The sequence below is a fragment of the Haliotis asinina genome, chromosome 16, assembly GCF_037392515.1.
Source record: "Haliotis asinina isolate JCU_RB_2024 chromosome 16, JCU_Hal_asi_v2, whole genome shotgun sequence".
NCBI lineage: Eukaryota > Metazoa > Mollusca > Gastropoda > Lepetellida > Haliotidae > Haliotis > Haliotis asinina.
Window position 1 is genome coordinate 32,267,340 of NC_090295.1, and position 17,773 is coordinate 32,285,112.

General features: G+C 38.6%; 1 protein-coding gene across 4 annotated transcripts in view; it reads left to right on the forward strand.

The window, feature by feature from the left end:
- Positions 1 to 11,744: 11,744 nt before the first annotated feature.
- Positions 11,745 to 17,773, forward strand: part of LOC137268135 (coiled-coil domain-containing protein 50-like) — a 67,550-nt gene continuing 61,521 nt past the window's right edge. For all 4 annotated transcript variants that reach the window (XM_067802659.1, XM_067802661.1, XM_067802660.1 and 1 more), the window contains exon 1: positions 11,745 to 11,937. In XM_067802659.1, the coding sequence (XP_067658760.1) occupies positions 11,880 to 11,937 (58 nt within the window). In that variant the 5' untranslated portion in view covers positions 11,745 to 11,879. The remainder of the gene's footprint in view (positions 11,938 to 17,773) is intronic.

The following is a 17,773-nucleotide window of genomic DNA, read 5'->3' on the forward strand; positions in this document are numbered from 1 at the left end:
AAAAACAATCCCCCACCCCCTAAATAAATAAACAAACAAGAAAAGACAACTAAACAAAGGTACATAAAAACAAACCCAAAATCAAACATACAATGTACTTTTTGTCCATTCACCAGACAAGCGTCTAATGTATTCATCCTGTGAACCCATTCCTTGGATCTGATGGAGCCTGCGAGTTGAACGTATAAGCTTGTTCACAACAGTCACCGCTGAAATGTAGTTGTTCTGTTTATAGAATGTAACCCTATATACCCCTACACTCCTAATTAAAATGCCAGGCCCTTGATTACATTAACACATTGTCTAGACCTACACTAGCCATTACCATCAGACCGTGGACATCCTGAGTTTCCAATCCTTGGAGAATGTGACATTCATAGAGATGCCATTGATAACACGTACATGGAGTTTATGACCAGTTTGTAACGTTACGTGCATAGTGTATCATGATTAAAAGACAAACTAAACCGTTGGAATTTATTTGGTCTTTGCAGCTAACTTTTATAATACCACCAGAGTATCGTGCAAACATTAATGGCATTTTTCAGGTTTAACTTTAATAATTGTGAAACCCCCCAAAATTAACATTAATTCCCTTCTGAATAGAAAACAAGAATTTCTTGTATCGACAGACAAGCTGATTGTTGAAGGGAGATAACTCTTACAGTGTAATGAGCTGCGTCAAAGATGTTGCTTCTGTAATTTGTGCTAGAGGGTTTAGAGAACTTTAGTCATAATGTGATATGGATCACCAGCTCATTCATATTCCTATGCGATCAATGTTTAACACTCAAACAATACACTCGTTCAAACACAAACAACCTAAGGGACAGGAATAGGTCCAACTGACTTTATTAGATATATCTAAGACGCAGTACTCCAACATATATGTTGTATCGGGAAACTGGGAGAGCACCTCTTGTTGATAAAATCAAACTGCGCATGTTGTGTTTCTGGTCTAGAATAGTGTCAGGCAAATGTAATTCAACATTAACAGCACTATATCAAATATTATGAACAAATTCAGTAAAATACAACCACGGCTATAAATGGCTTAAGTACATTAAAGCCACATTAGATAATATTGGCATGTCCAATATATGGCAGTCTCAAGATATAGTCTCATTTTCCTGGTTCAAAAATGCCATCCAACTTAGAATTTCAGACCAATCGCTACAACTGTTTAACAACCCGATGAGATCTTCCTCCAAAGCTGTTATCTATAAATGTATGAAATCCCACTATGATATTTCTTTACTGGAACGTAAACTAGAAACAAAGCACTGTAATACCTTTATCAAATTTAAAACTGCCAACCATAAATTACCTATTGAAACATGCCGCTGGGAAAATATTCCCTAAAAAAACCCCGATTTTGTCCACTATGCCCTTCTCAAATCGGAGACGAGTTCCAGTACTTATTTCAATGTAATAAACTTACCACCGCCAGAAATATGTACTTAAAGAAATATTTTATAAACTATCCTAACTATTATAAAATGTCGGCCCTTTTTGAAACTCACAATGTAAATCAATTACGAAATCTGTGTAAATTCCTTTCCAACATAATGTCTGTCAATATGAAATGATTAGCTCATCTATACATAATTGCTGGAGTTGTACCTTTCTAAGCCATAGTCTCCATTGTGATATATATCTGTAAAATACCCAGATGATGCCAGATGATGCTTTACATGTATTTGTAAACTCACGGAAATAAAAAGGATGATGATGAAGTTATCTTAGTTGCACATCATTACCAGAAAGGAACTTTGCATTTTTGCTTGGTTTGTATTTGTTTGTTTAAAGGTCACATATACTCTAATTGGGTACAAACGCAAAATCACTAGCTGACATCGTTATAAATGAAACCCCGTCATTAAAAATGCTCATTTTGATCTTTAATTACCTTAAATCGACCTTTTTGTCAACAGTGCAAAATTCTCAGCCGCAATTTCAACCAATCAGAGCGGCCCGTCTCCGCGACGTAATTGTAACAATTGTAACATTTCAGGGGTTGAACTATTTCGTTTACAGGTTTGTACAAACCTGAAATCGCGAAAGCTGTTGAGAAAAATGAAAGCTATATGTTCTCACAATCTACTATAACTTAGTTTTGTCTCCTGCTTTGCCTAGTTTTCGAGTTACAACCCTTGTTTTCACAGACGATTCTGTCAAAATCACTTGGTGTCGCTAGGTCGTAATCCGTGTTAGATGGTATATAAACCTACACGTTATTTGCCATTATTCACTTGATGCTCAGTTAATTAATTTATAACAGGTATAATTAGTGGTAACGCCACTTAGATTACCCGACAAAGGCTCCCATTTGGCATTTCTTCTGTCTGGGTCGATCAAAGGATTAACCGATAACAGGCTGATTGATTAATTAGTTTTATGGGGATTTAAATGGGGGATTTGTCAAAAGGTAGTGTTTCAACAGAATCATTGTTTTCGTCGTTAAGTGTAATGGTGCAGACGACATACACTAGGGCGTGGGTGCGAATTATGATTCATATAGGAAAACTATAAACTGTCTAGATATTACATTCCTGTTATACATTCGCAGATCGCTTCTTTCTGTTACGTTTCATAATCAATACAAGTATGATTATAAAGTAATTAGGATTATGAGACCAAGTATAACGACGTATATTGACAAGTGTCTACATACTGGTGAATGAACGTTACAAACCGAACCATGATTCAAATGCATATTTAACTACCAGTAAAAAGTAGTTTTGATTTTCTAACTTGATGAGAACAAATCATAATCTCAGTAAATTTAGCAAGTGTAGAAATTTACCGCGCAGTATTTTCACTTGGACCCTGACCTCGCTTATGTTATGTTACAGGTTGTGTCATGCAAACTCCTTTTGGTCATGATTCAAATACATATTTAACTGCTAGTAGAAAGTTTCGATTTTCTAACTTGATGAAAACAAGCCATAATCACATTAATTCAAATGGACTTTAGTCCTTGACTTCACAATTTTCAAAAAATGGCGGCCCCCTGTCTGAAGATAAGTGCTATTTAAGTTCTTTTCACCGACTTACAAAATCAAAATTACTTTTCACTGGTAGTAAAATATGTATTTTCTTGATGGACATTAGGATTTTACATGACATTGCTTATAACATAACAATTTCACTCTTGGAATCGAGGCGGGGGTCGATATAATATTATTTACGATAATATTGGCATCGCGTCCAAGGAAGAAAGCACCATATTCATGCACAATCCTTTTGATCAGCAATGTGTAGTAAGCAGTCTTTATTTTATAAACTCGATGAAACTTGAACTCCATTTTCCATCCTGGAAGCGTGGTAGGGGGCGAACCATCCGATTAAGAATATACCAGAGGCTATTACAACGCTCGCTTCGCACACACAAACAACCAATTTAAGCACAAACTACGGGGTCCGGTGGTAATCTGTGCATAGTGACACCATCACCCGACCCCAAGGAGCAACTGACGGCGACAAAACAATTCGGCATGTCTTTGGTGACGTCGAGAAATCAGCAAAATGACGAGCTTGCTACACATTTTATTCACAACTAACTGGAAATCGTTCCTTCTGTTACGTCACGTCCCGTTCTCTGGCCACAGTGTTACGTAACCGTGTCTGTGGTTTCGTTTGCGGACGAGAGAGAAGCAGCTTTTTAGCGCTTGGTATTAATTAACCACAATTTTTTTTGTATATATATATAAACATGGCGTTCCGTTTATGACTAACCAGAAGTCTTTCAGTGATAAAAAGTGTAAAAATATAGAGTTTAGTTGTTCTTTAATTCTTTTTCCATTTAATTTATACCAAATAGAACATGTTTGCGTTGCATCAAATTATGTTGAAGTCTAACACAACACATGGGCGTGGAGAAATGGAAATGAAAATATATAAATAGTCGTGAATCATTACAAAATACTAATACATTTACTTTTGTAGACTAAGGGACATCTAAATGTGTCTAGGCCAAATTGTGTCGACAAACATCTCGATTTTTTTCTTGGTACCCGTACCAATATTCTCAAACCTAACTTCCATTAAGCTCATTTCAGAATTTGATGGCCTGTACATATATGGGAGATAACTCTTCAAGCACTAGAAACGGCATTCGCACACTCGCCTCTTCCCGTAACCCCCAGGGAAAGAACTGTTTCCACGGCTTGTGTTCTGAAATGACGTGAGTGAGTTACGAATGCGGTATGCAAAGTCCACGAAAAGACTTATATTTTCAATAAGCGGGTGAAATTAGAGAGATATTATTTGTCTGTTCGTACCGTGTGTTACTGAGCTTTCAAAAAAGACAATTTTATCAGTATTAAAAATCCGTAACATACACTGACTGAACAGACCCATATGTCGGTTTGAGAAAATATTAATTACAAATAATTCGTTCATGAGCTTTTGTGCTTACTCGCCAACAATCCCCACAAGCAGGGATAGGTTAAGGTCAGTGACGTTATTCTAATGTTAAAGTCTTTGTATCGGTAGCCCAGTGTTGTTTGATAAGACTCGAGATAAAACACGTTAACTCACACGGAATGTTCACCATTTTGTGACCACGTATATTTACGGCCTTTTATGACCCCCGTCATGTGACAACAGACAGATAACACGCCACTCGGGCTGTTGGATACCGTGTTTCCGTGTATTGGCTATGACAGATTGCCATGATGATGGGCCTCAAACAGGAAAAGGTTGGTCATGTAGTTTATTCTGCTAAATGGTTTCTCGCATTGTTATGATTATGTTTTACCATAAAAAGATTCAATCATGTCATGTGTTTTTGTACCATGTAAATAGTGTCTTATTGCAAACAACATTAGCCCCCAACCCCAACCCCCAAGTAATTGACGGAATTACGGCAAATGCGAAGGAATTGCATCTCATATGTACTCGCGAAATAATTGCAGCGAGTTTTGTTTTTGATTGTCTGTGAGTTTTGGTTTTGGTTTCATTTTTTATTATTATCCACCTTTGACCACTCGTGTTGAATGCGTTTAGGTATGAAGTGTTTGTAGGAAATGATCATCACTGCAAAAGCATAAGTCACGGCATAAGTCATGTCCCTGAAGGGTGTTTACCTACACACATAGGAAGCCTCCAGGGACATGACTTATGACGCTCTTTTGCAGTGATGATCTTTCCCTAAAAAATAATCTATAGCTCCGACAACACCTCATACCTAAATGCATTCAACAGGAGTGGTGAAAGGTGGATAAGTATAAAAATGAAAACAGTAGAAACCAAAAACAAAACTCACCGGGACGTGTGCTCCTTCCTGTGACGCCATGTTTTGATATGTGAGTTTCAGGACACGACCGACAAATCGCGGAACGGAGCCGAGAAATCTCCGAAGGTGGCCGAGCGTGTTTCAAGTATTACCAGCATACGCTTCCGATAGGGGCGTTGTGTTTTTGTTATTACCGCTTAACTACCGATATCGCTGCAATTGTTTCGCGAGTGGGCTGCGTTTGTTTACATTTGAGATGCAATTCCTTCAAATTTGCCGCAATTCCGTCAATTACGTAGGGGGGCATGAATATGCTCTTGTCCCAAAAAACAATATCTTATGAGAATTGTATTTTGTCAAGCAAATCTAAATGGAGCCCACAACAACCCTTCTTTTCTAGAACTCAGACCGTCTAGACTTGAGTCGGACACCTATTTAATTAAGGCATAATTCTATGATCAAGTGGATATACAGACTGCTGTAGTAATAGCTAGTGCTGTTCGATGAGGCATGTTACGTATATACTGCATGGCAGTATCGATTTGTGTGAACGGGTCTTGGCAATACACTACAGATGCAGTGTACAGTGTACATGCGTGTGTGCGCATGTGTGCGCGTGCGTACGCATGCTTATCATGGCTAATGTAGCTGTCCACTGCGAGACGATGCGGCAGTCATAAACGAATACCGATGAAGGGGCGGTGGGGTAGCCTAGTGGTTAAAGCGTTCGCTCGTCACGGTGCAGACCGGGTTCGATTCCCCACATGAATGCAATGTGTGAAGCTCATTTCTGGTGTCACCCGCCGTATTATTGATGGACTATTGCCAAATCGGCGTAAACCTAAACTCACTCATTACGAGCTCACCAAGCTTTGGTCTATGCCGTTATTGCTGACCTCAAGACATGGTGACTAGTGCTCGTAATGACATACAATCTGCGATACGATGCATTATAGGATATTTATACAACGCACATATCCATGCAACTGTTGCTTGCTCAGCTATTGCTTGCTCAAATTTGTTTCCCTCGCTCACTGGATGTCCGTTTCAGCGTCACATTGTATTATCAATCTCAACTCCCTGGGGAGTATGCAACTCTTGCTGCCACTAGGCGCACCGAGTTTTATTGTGGCTCTCTCATCCTAACGAGGTACCCAATCCACAGCTGGGTGAACTGGGACACATAGTCACAGTACTTTGTCCAAGTTTACTGCACGTTGCTGTACCCACAACTTGGTGTTTACATGTATTCATGTGGCGACCATCTATCGTATACCAACGGATCCGTGGGTTCTTTTAAGTGCACAGGGTTGTGTACTGCATACTAGGGGTTGTGACAACGCGTAAATCATCAGCACCCAAATTTGACTTCAAGGTTTTTGACACATGCCATCGGTTCCCAACTGCGCAGATCGATGCTCATGTTGTCGATCACTGGATTGTCTGGTCCAGACTCGATTATTTACAGACCGCCGCCATATAGCTGGAATATTGCCGAGTGCAGCGTAAAACTAAACTCACTCACTCATTCATTAATTCTAACTGCAACTGTAAGACACCTTAGGATCAAAACAAAACCATTTTAAAGTATTTCATCAATTTCCACCACCGTTTTTCAATTTTCATTGGGAAACGCGATAATCAATCCGTCAATCGTAAGTCTTTTTCTTGACAGATATGGCGATTCGGCAAGTCAAACATCGATTTTTCATGGCCCATTTGAATTATCGTATACGACAATGTAAATCTTTGTACAGATTCACTATATCGGCGATGCCTGAATCAATGTGTATCGATGAATCGTCACACCACTAATGGTGACAAGTACCAGCAAACGTCCGTTGGTATAACTCTACCAGGAACTGAACTATTATAGCATCTGACGCGTTATCCTGTGGACCAGCGGAAACACACGGTCGCATGTTCGAATGCCAACGTTCCCTGATTAGTCAGCATTAGTGAGATTTCCAAAGACGTTTGAAAGAATAATTTTCATATTCGTGCAAAGCGCACGTAAAACCCTGGCCAAATTACTGACTAACACGCAGGTAAGACAATAAACAATGTTCACGCACGAAGTCACTGAGCTGCTGCAGTTCCGATTTTCGAAGACATTTTCCTGAAGTGGTACCCATGTGGGGAATCGAATTTGGGTCTACAGCGTGGCGAGCGAACACGTAAACCTCCTATTACCCCACCATCCCTTTTGTGTAAATACATCTAATGTTGAATTGCAAATTACTGGGGGTAAAACTCTCTGTGATACTTATTCTTCAATACAATATTTGTTAGGTAGTCATGAGTGCAAGTTTGCAAGCTGTGTACAATCAAGCGAGTGACTGATGCGAACATAAAATATACTTAAACATATGCTTGCTTGTGCCGCCATGGTAAGGGGGTAAACCTTATCATACGTCATCCTGGGGTGAGTGAGTTTAGTTTTACGCCGCACTCAGCAATATTCCAGCCATATGGCGGCGGTCTGTAAGTAATCGAGTCTGGACCAGACAATCCAGTGATCAACAGCACGAGCATCATACGTCATCCTGTCAATCACTAGATCGCTAAAGTAAACCACAGTGACTCCCAGTAATACTCCCATTTCTCCTTACGCGAAATTGCCTTACAAAATGTGATACATGAGAGTAAGAGTTGGCTAGTTTGTGTGTCGGCTCACACAGAATATGTTATATGTCTGTGTAAGATCCCTCTGGTTGTGAAGGAAATAGAACACATGCTGAAGTATTTTGTGGAAACCAACGAAGACAGCTACAACAGTACTGACGAAACATCGAAACATGATCAAGGGGAACTGCGTCAAGCTGAAGACCAGGGTTCGGTGCCGCACATGTATACAATGTGTGAAGATCAGTTTAGGTGTTCTCGGTCGTTATATTGCTGGAATATTGCTAAAGGTGGCTTAAGACGATACTAACTGATTTATTCAATTCCTTGTTGCAATGTTACAGGGTAGGTGCCAACACCCTTATCTGGTAAGTGGTTATAATGGTGTCAGCATTTGCATCCAAGGAGAAATTGGAGTATAGCTGGGAGTCATTGTGATATATTCTAGCGATCTAACTCTATAGAAATCGAATTTCGACAATCTAGTGATTGACAGTATGAGATCCCTCTGGATAGGATTTCCCCATGACTACCAATGATTAATCGAGCCAGACAAACTAGAATCTCCCTCCCTCTCTCTCTCTCTCTCTCTCTCTCTCTCTCTCTCTCTCTCTCTCTCTCTCTCTCTCTCTCCACTCAAATATGTCTACAATAACCAACGATTGTTTATAGCTCGAAATTACACTTTGTATAAATGACCTTCTCGTGAAATACAGTTGCTTTCAAACAACATTAAGCATTACTGCATTATTCTTCTGGGCATTAGTCCACGAGGGAAGTATATATAGCTCATTTCCAACGGAAACGAGTGGGTATACGGGTAGACATGGTTGGCTGAGCACGTATGACACATGGATAAATATAGACTGCCTCGTCACGCATCCTGTTTTTTCGTAGATGCGTCACCTCGATATATATATATATATATTCCAACAAAGAGTCTATTAAACACACACTTCAACACATTGATGTGTGTTAGATGACTTGCACTCTTTTCTCCATTTATATCACGACATCCTATTCATCAAGGTTATTGTTTTTATAATCCGAATTTTTATTTTATCAATCCGAAAGAAGGGATGATATCAATTGTTACGTGTCATTTAATGTCTTGTGAAGGTGAATATGTTTGGGTACTCGACTTCTACAAAAGGGAAATAGATATGTTTTATACATATCACCTTTTTTCACCCCCTCTCATTTTATTTGACTTTAATCATAAAATGTGTATTTTAATGACAGCAATTAGAGTTTCATAAGCCTGGATGATCGGATGCTCACGTTTACTATATGTGTGATATATTTTAAGTGTCTTTATAAATCCATTGCTATAGGCATACCTCGTCCTAACAAAATGAAAAAAAAATATTCACGTTGATTATTTGTGATGTTTATTTCTTTTAGACTTTTGATCAGTTAGCCTTGTCAAAAATAATTTAAAACGGTTCCAGAATGTACTTAGCTTCCTCTGAAGCTTTCCCTGTTGTCACAAGGACGGAAAGAAATGAAATCACCTTAGGATTCTCTGTCAAGAAACAATATCTAAAATTTCTTATAGTTAATTCATACTGGGTCGAAGGCTGTACACAAATCAAATTTGGAACTTCCACATAGAGGAAATCAAGTTTTGTGCAAATCAGCACTGTATTGTGCTACTATCCTAACAACGTATTACAGAACAAGACTCAGTAAGAGGCTGCTGTTGAGGTACACTTTTTGTGAGGCGGTCTGTGTTTATGTAGGCTTGTCTACATTTGTCGAGCAAAACGTGGAAAGGCAACAGAAACCTTAGTTTAGTTTTCATTTAGTTCAGTTTAGTTCAGGAACGCTTAAATATTCTTCAGTCAACCTAGTAGTGTTTCCGCGTCTGTTGTTGAAACAGAATGGAATATTTGCTCCCTAAATGCTTCGGTGAAATGTCAGATGCCGCTATTAATTGCATAACAACTTATATGAGTTTTGGATAATTAAGTTCAGTTTCAGTTTCAGAAAGATATTATTCTTTACATAATTACAACTGTCAAAGGTATTTGTTTTTTCCATATATATAGTAAATGGCCCCGAATAGCTCCAAAGTTGTTGGATAAATGCTAAAACATCAGAAACATAGTGTTGTAATATATCATTTCTGATACCGAACATTGCATCCACATTACTCGTGTTATCTCATTACTGGCGTGTAGCCCACAGATATTCCCGGCCCTGTTAACCAGAAAAGCCACACATAATCATAATGTTTTCCTACGAATCAATGCCAAAGTGGACTGAAAATACATTTTAATGTCGTGACTGTTGATGTCTTTTTATTAGAATCACACGTTGGTTCAAATTAATTCGCTGAAGAGAAACAGTGTTATATTTTATTTCGCATAATACTGGAAAAATATTTGTAATATATAACATATGAATTTGAGAAAATGCATGGGTACGCATAAGCGAGGTTGACAAGGGTCGACTCAGTCGTTCCCTGCCTAACTATGAAGCTTTATATCATATATGTTGATAGACTGCTGTGGAGAGTTGATGGCTGTAGTAATGTTAACGTGATCTCCAACGGTGTCCTCACTGTTGACGATGCTGGAGTGCCTGGATCCCACGGGTGAAGAGGTCTTCCTTTCAATGCCTGCTTTGAGACGCCGACTTCAGGCTCTTGGGCGAGGAAGTTTTATTTTACGCTGCTTCTCACAATATTCCAGCAAGACCCCGACAGGAACATCAGGAATGGACTTCACTTGTGCCTGTATCGAGACTCGAGCCGATGCCTCGGAGCTATCGCTATAGCCGTTTGGCTACCCGAGAGACATAGGCGCTCGACTCTGGTATATTTATAAGTATGGCGAGCGCCTATGCCGATCTATATAGGCCTTCATATATGTGCATGGTGACAGGGCGATAGGCGCTGAAACACTTTTCACATTGAAGTTAAACTTAACAGGAAAATGTTTGAAATTCGCTGAATCAAATTAAAGAGACTATTTCCCTTTGATGAGGATATTGAGAGTACATGTCCATCCTGTTAATATCATAACTGCGACTAACGCAACAACAGTTGGCTGTTCACAACTACGGATTAATTACCGGATACATCACTTGTCTCTCAACAGCTATATGTGTAAGTGGATATTTATTAAGTATCCATACCCGATAAGATCCGGGTTAGAAGTGATCTTCAGTAACCCATGCTTGTCGTAAGAGACGATCGGGTGGTCAGACTTGCTGACTTGGTTGACATATGTCATCCGATACGACGTTCGTAGACCGCTGCTTCTGTCTTATTCTGGACCAGACTCTATTATTTACAGACCGTCGCCATATACTTGGAATATTGCTGAATGCGGCGTAAAACTAAATTCACTCATTCACTTTTAAGCATTTATTTTGTCTTTCCTATCTACGTCTTGATAAAGGTGATTGTGAAGCGTGTTTCTGTAGTAGTGGAGTACTGCGCTTTATAATATGTGAAGGCGTCTTCTTGTAACTAATATTCTGTGTTCAAGCGTCGTCTATTAGTTTCTAGATAATTTGTATTTGCCCATTAAACATTCGATTCTGAATCAGACAATCCAGTGTTTAACATGCCATCGATTTACACTGTTTGAATTCGATGTACACGCTACAGCCAAGTCAACGAACCTATCCAACCAATTGCGTTTGTCTCACTTTATCTTCCTTGACCTGATTTATTAATGGCTGGGTTGCTTGGATTGGTTGATTGGTTGCTTGATTGGTGTGTCTCCGCTCCCACCCAAATTAAGGAACTATGCTGACTTTTCTGCAGACAAAGCAAATCTACAGTCATGACCAATATTTATTGCCACAGCTTCAGCAGACGTTCGTTTCCCCCACGATTGTGAATGAACGTCGTTAGGGAAGTAGCATTCCACTCACTTCCTGTATTTTGTGCGAGATGGAAAGGCTGGATATACGATGACAACATGTTGATTCAATGGTGAACAAAATGATCGCTAGCGGAGATTGGATTTACTTGCTGATGAACTGACGACAGCCTGTTAACATGGCTGAGGCAAGACAGGGGTCGGACACGCTACCTGAAAGGGGAAAAGTGCAACAAGGTGAGCTAAAAGCCTCAACGGGCACCTGCCCTGGCCGAGGGGGTCTTTGTTTGTGTGTACGCTGTCAGTGTCAACTACCGTCCCTTGGGGATTTAATAAAATCTTGAAATGTCAGTTCGTGTTAACGTCGTGGCATGAAATTTATCATGACCTTTTGATGTATTGGTGAGTCACCTGTGAACCGTATCACGGTAATCTGTTGTGTAAGCGGAGCAGGTGAAGTGTGGCTTTTGCATCAGTGATTTCAGCAGTGGTCGCAATTGCATCCGAACTACTGTCTCATGGCATTCCCCATTACATCTTTATGTACATTTTTATACACCAGACAATGTTTTGTGCCTGTTTGGTACACGGGAATGCAAATTGCATCAACCATGAACACATGTGCAATTACTATTTTTGGGAATAAACGTGGATTTTCAGACTGTTATCCACTGTTTATGTAATGACTGTGGCATGTTCAATCAACATTTGTCAGTCACGTGTTAAATACTATGCCAGTATTGTGGCACTTGGTTAGGGCGTGGTACCAGCAGGGACAGTGTCTTCATGTTTTCAGCATGTGATGCCTGAATTTTTTCCTATCACGGGGAGAGAATCTGTTTCATGAAACCGTAGTATTTCTTTGTGTTCCAATAATTACCCCCTTGTGACGGGAAATAATTCAAACATGTTGATAGAATCAAGGAAATCAATACTGGATAAGACATACTCAATGTGAACAATCCAGCCGTCTGTCCATTCTGTTCCAAAGGGTTTTGGTCTACTTGCGTGAAATGGTGCCTTGACATAATTGTCAGACAGTCCGTGCTTTTCAGTGGTAATATATGGATTGTTATTTAGTTCTGTATTTGCCTCTGTTTTGTGATATCCACGCTTCAGACTAGTGGTATTAGGTGAGTTACAAAAAACTAACAAAACTGCTCAGTATGTATTTCTCATGCTAAGAAAGAACAAAGATTATTCATGGTCATCCAACAGTCTACATCAATATAAGTGCTCCATGAAGAGCACACCCCATGCAAATTGTATGGAATGAAAGATAGCTCAGTGACATTGTGTTATCATGCTAATCAATAAGCCAATTAGCAGGACTGGCGCTCTGTTGAAAGTTAATATGATCAATTACAATAAGTGGGGTTGGGATTGTCATCTGATACCCAGGAATTCACAAGTGGAGTTTATTACACAACTTGATTCTTCTGTTAGTTGGTTCCTGTTCTTGAAGTGTTCATATTAGCAAGTCTGTGTTTCCTTTGCTCAGCATTATTTATAGCCATATATGCCTGAGTCCTCTTACATGCAACAGCAGGTGAATGTCTTCAGTGCTGGGAAATCTCTTCCCTATGCTTGTATCTTGGTGGCACTCCGCCCCACAAAAAATGTAGGTTTCTGTTTTCCCAACTGATTTAAGTGTTGAGACACTGCACTGTAAGTTTTTTCAAGGTTTTTATAAAGATTTGTCGTACCTTCTGTCCATATCCATATATCTTTCATACTACTTACATCACTTTGACTTATGAAAATTGGGTTAAATTTATCACCAGAAAACTCAGACTCTTAATAGCGACCATGCAGTGTCAAGAGGCGACTGTTGGGATCTGATACTCCTCTGGTGATTGGTAATAATTACTACTAGTGGCACATACTTGTTTTGCCAAGGAAGAAAACTTACTTATTTTAACTAAACTTCATATTAATGTGTTGGTCATGTTTATTGGACCTGTGCAAGACAACGTTCCAACTAGATGTGTCAGAATGTTAGTATGTCAGTTTGTTGTTTAATATTTGAGCTGTGAGACAGCTGTCTGTAAATAATAGGTAGGTACTCCTGCAATTGACACAACTATCTGCATGTACACAATGGGAATATACTGACATGTATCAATTAAGTCTATCCCTAGACTAACAACTAGTCTCTGAAATAAACATATTTTAATGAAAAAAGTTCATAGTAAAAAAATCAAACATAATGAAATGGAGCCCTGAGACTTCCTTCATTTTCTAGGGGAATCTAGACTGCCTACATTTTCTAGACTTGCATGTGCTTTGTTGGATATATTTGCTTCAGGGTCTGTGTGACAGACTATCTGATCCCCTGCTCTGGTAAGTTGTTTTCTGACATAAACATTGTCCCTTGTGAATTCCCAAAGTTTCTCATGTCCCAGAACATACAGTTTTAGTAAAAAGGTTTCATTGTTGCCCACTTTGAGACTCTAGCCATTTACCGACTTCAGGGTCCTCAATACTTAGGGGTCCCCCCCCAACCCCCGTTCACTGTGATATTGTTGCAATATTGCTAAAAGTGGTGTAAAACCAAATTCGTTTGGTCACTTACAGTTCAGGTTATGCACTAAGCAAACCTACAATGAATATGCATACCGTAGCTCAGTCTGCTTGTCTCACATAATTATAATTAACTTGCCATAGCTGCTTACTTGGTTCTGTTTACAATAGTTCAATATTTAAAACAAGGAACAACCTCCAAACTAACTTACAAATGTGTGATGTGGTTTATGCCGACACCTCAAATATTCTTGTGACAAATGCTGTGGTTTCCGCACAGCGAGATGACATTCCTATTGCCTTAGCTGTTGGTAATTAAAAACAGGTAACTTCTGCTCTGAAAATAACACTAATATAGTAATTAAGGATCAGCCAAAATGGATAATCATGTTCTTCTACATTTGATCATGTGTATATTTGGCTAAAAATGAAACATCTCATGGTAGTATTTAATTTTAATGTTTGCAGAATGAGTAGGTTGGGTAATTTGAACCACATCATTTTCATTTTCAAACCATGACCTATTTTTTTCAAATTTGATGTAAACAATATTGTTAAAAGCTGCTTGTACCTAGTGGGTGTTGGACTTGATCCAGATTCAGCGCAGGGTAAGGGAGAGGTCATATTTCCTGCAAATGTTGCAATGTAAATTTAACTTAGTTACAAATGACGGGTTGTACAGTATATGTACCCTGACTGTTATGCCACAGTTTGTCCAGGAGAAAATATGGCATTATATCCAGGGGAAAATGACTCTTGTATTAAAAAAAAGGAAAACATATATTGGCAAGTGGTGCTAAAATTTGAAATGACATTGTTACGAAAACAAGGTCAGGACTTTCTAAATTTGTTATATATTTTCAACGCAATTACATTTGTAAAAATTTAATGAACAAGAAATATTTATTTACAAAGATCTTGTTACCCTTCCCAAAAAACTCCATCTTCCATTTGATGATTCAGTTTGATATCAACAGAAGGAGCTCCTATAATATATTCATTTGAAATACCAAGAAATGAAACAATATCTTGAAATGAATTATTTATGTTACAGTTATGGTCTTATCACATTGTGACCTGGTATTCTCTACATTATATTCCACTAGTGTAAATATTTCGAGATTCACGGAGGATTAACATCATTGTTTTTGAAGATCAGGACCCTTATTCTTGAAACATTTGTAGCCCTAAGAATTTTTAACTTTGGCCAATATGATAAGAATGAATCTGAGAAGTTTGTAGGACTAGGCACATTTTGAGAAAGCTGCCAGCATCTTGCTGCATCTTAGAGAGCATCCATTTTGTTGCTTTTGTTTCTTGGTTTGGTGGCCTGATTTTGGTTTCTGATCAGTAGTTTCTTTCTTGTTCAGTATCTTTATTATTTTCTCCAACACAAATGGATACTCTATTGTATTTTGTATATTATTTGATTCTTTAAATATTCATTGCAATAACAAATTGTTTTGTTTGGATGTGTTAGTATTGTCTTCTGCACATTATTGCAGTTGACCTGAGAGAGAACAGACGTCAGATTTAGAAAAGTGGCATATTTTTCATCTATGTGAAGTATGTGGAATGTTTTTTCAGTGAAACATGGACTTGATTATCTTTTGAAAAAAAGATCCAGTGTGTAAATGGAATGGCTGCCTCCTTAACATGACTAACAGACAATCTGTAATAGCAGACATGACTTGACAGTCTTGTATGTTAGACGGGGCGTTACTGGTTTTTCATGAATACCCTGAGACCTGAACTGTGTGCTCCTGAGGAGCTGGGAGTCTTTTTGAACTGTTGCCAGTGTTTTGTGTATGTTTGTGTTTCCTCCTAGTCTTGCCCAAGTTGTGTTGGTTGCAGGAAGTGTATGTTATAATAGTGCTGGTTCTCACAGGAAGACCTTGTATTCTACTTAACTTAACCATGTCAATAGCAGCTATGTGTGTTAATCACCAGACTTGATAGATTTGAAGAGTATATGGTTTAATTGCTTGCATAAATGTTTTTGTCTTTTCAAACATTGTCGCATAGTTGTTTATTTGGATTCATACCTTGAAAACTTTCTGCTTCATTTGATGAAGTTTACAACAAGTCATACAAGGTGTGGATTATTATTTTTGCCATGAGGCCATTCATCCTTGTCTCACTTCAACCCTGTTAGATGGAGTTGGTTTGGTCTTCAGTTATGTATGCTTGTTATAAGAGACAATGAACATGTTCGGATGGTCAGGCTAGCTGTCTTGGTTGACGCTCATGCTTTTGATCACAGGAATGCCTGGTCCAAACTTGATTATTTACAGACTGCTGTGATAAACCTGGAATATTGCTGAGTGTAGTGTTAAACAACCAACCTACCAAACATGAATCATGAATTTAAATCATTAATCATATTCGTGACATAATACTCATTGTTTTTTAAAAAGGGAGAAATTTGTCTTGAGGTCAGGTGCCTCTCATCAGAATGACATCTGAGAAATGGAAAATGTCCAAGTCAACGAGGTTAATAGTGAAATTCTTGAATAAGTATCACTGTTCAATCAAGAAGTTATAATTCATTCATAAGTCATAGTATTCTTTGTCATTGAATCACCAACATCAAGAATGTTGAGGGGCGGTGGGGTAGCCTAGTGGTTAAAGCACCACAGTAAAGACCTGGGTTTTCCCCATATGAGTACAATTTGTGAAGCCCATTTGTGGTGTCTCTCAACATGATATCACAGGAATATTGCTGCAATCAGTATTAACTAAACAAACTCACACATTCACTCAAGAGTATTTTTGACAGTAATGTGGTAAATGGTCATTGACATAAATTAACATTGTCAATGCATCAAAGAATATATATTGTTTATGTTTTATTAACTTTTAATGGAGACAGTTGGCTGGCCTAGTGGTTAAGGTGTTTACTCGTTACACCAAAGACCCAGGTTCGACTCCCCACATGGGTACATTGTGTGAATCTTTGGTGTCCCCTGCTTTCATATTACTAGAATATTGCTAAAAGTGGTGTAAAATCACAACTAACTCTCTAATTAACTTCTAGAATTTTCACCATATATGCATTTCTGACTGTAACATGGTCAGGGATCATTGACTGGCCATAAATGAACACTGCCAACATGGTCAAAACATGTCAAAGAATATATCTGTTACTGTTTCACTAAATATACTGAATAATGCAGCAACAGACCTGCGTAAGTTACCCATTGTTTGTGACATATCATTATGGATTTCTTATTGCCCTAGTACTAGTAGTAGATATTAAGTGACCTGTAAGTCGGGAGAGCAAGGTAAAACAGACAGCATCTGAGGTAAGGGCCAAGCTGCACTGGACGACCTCACTGCTAGGAAGTTGTCATCCTGCCCGAAATTCCTTTGATATGAAACACTCCTCCTGCCAACTAATTTCAGCAGAAAAAGTGCTGCTGAGTGTAAAACCTGTAATTCCTTTTCATGTAAAACTGAAACATGACAGATTTAGCATGTGTAAGGTTGTGCATTAAGAAATGAATTCTTGCAGTTAAGAAAACCAGCATAACAATATATGGGTCTGTCC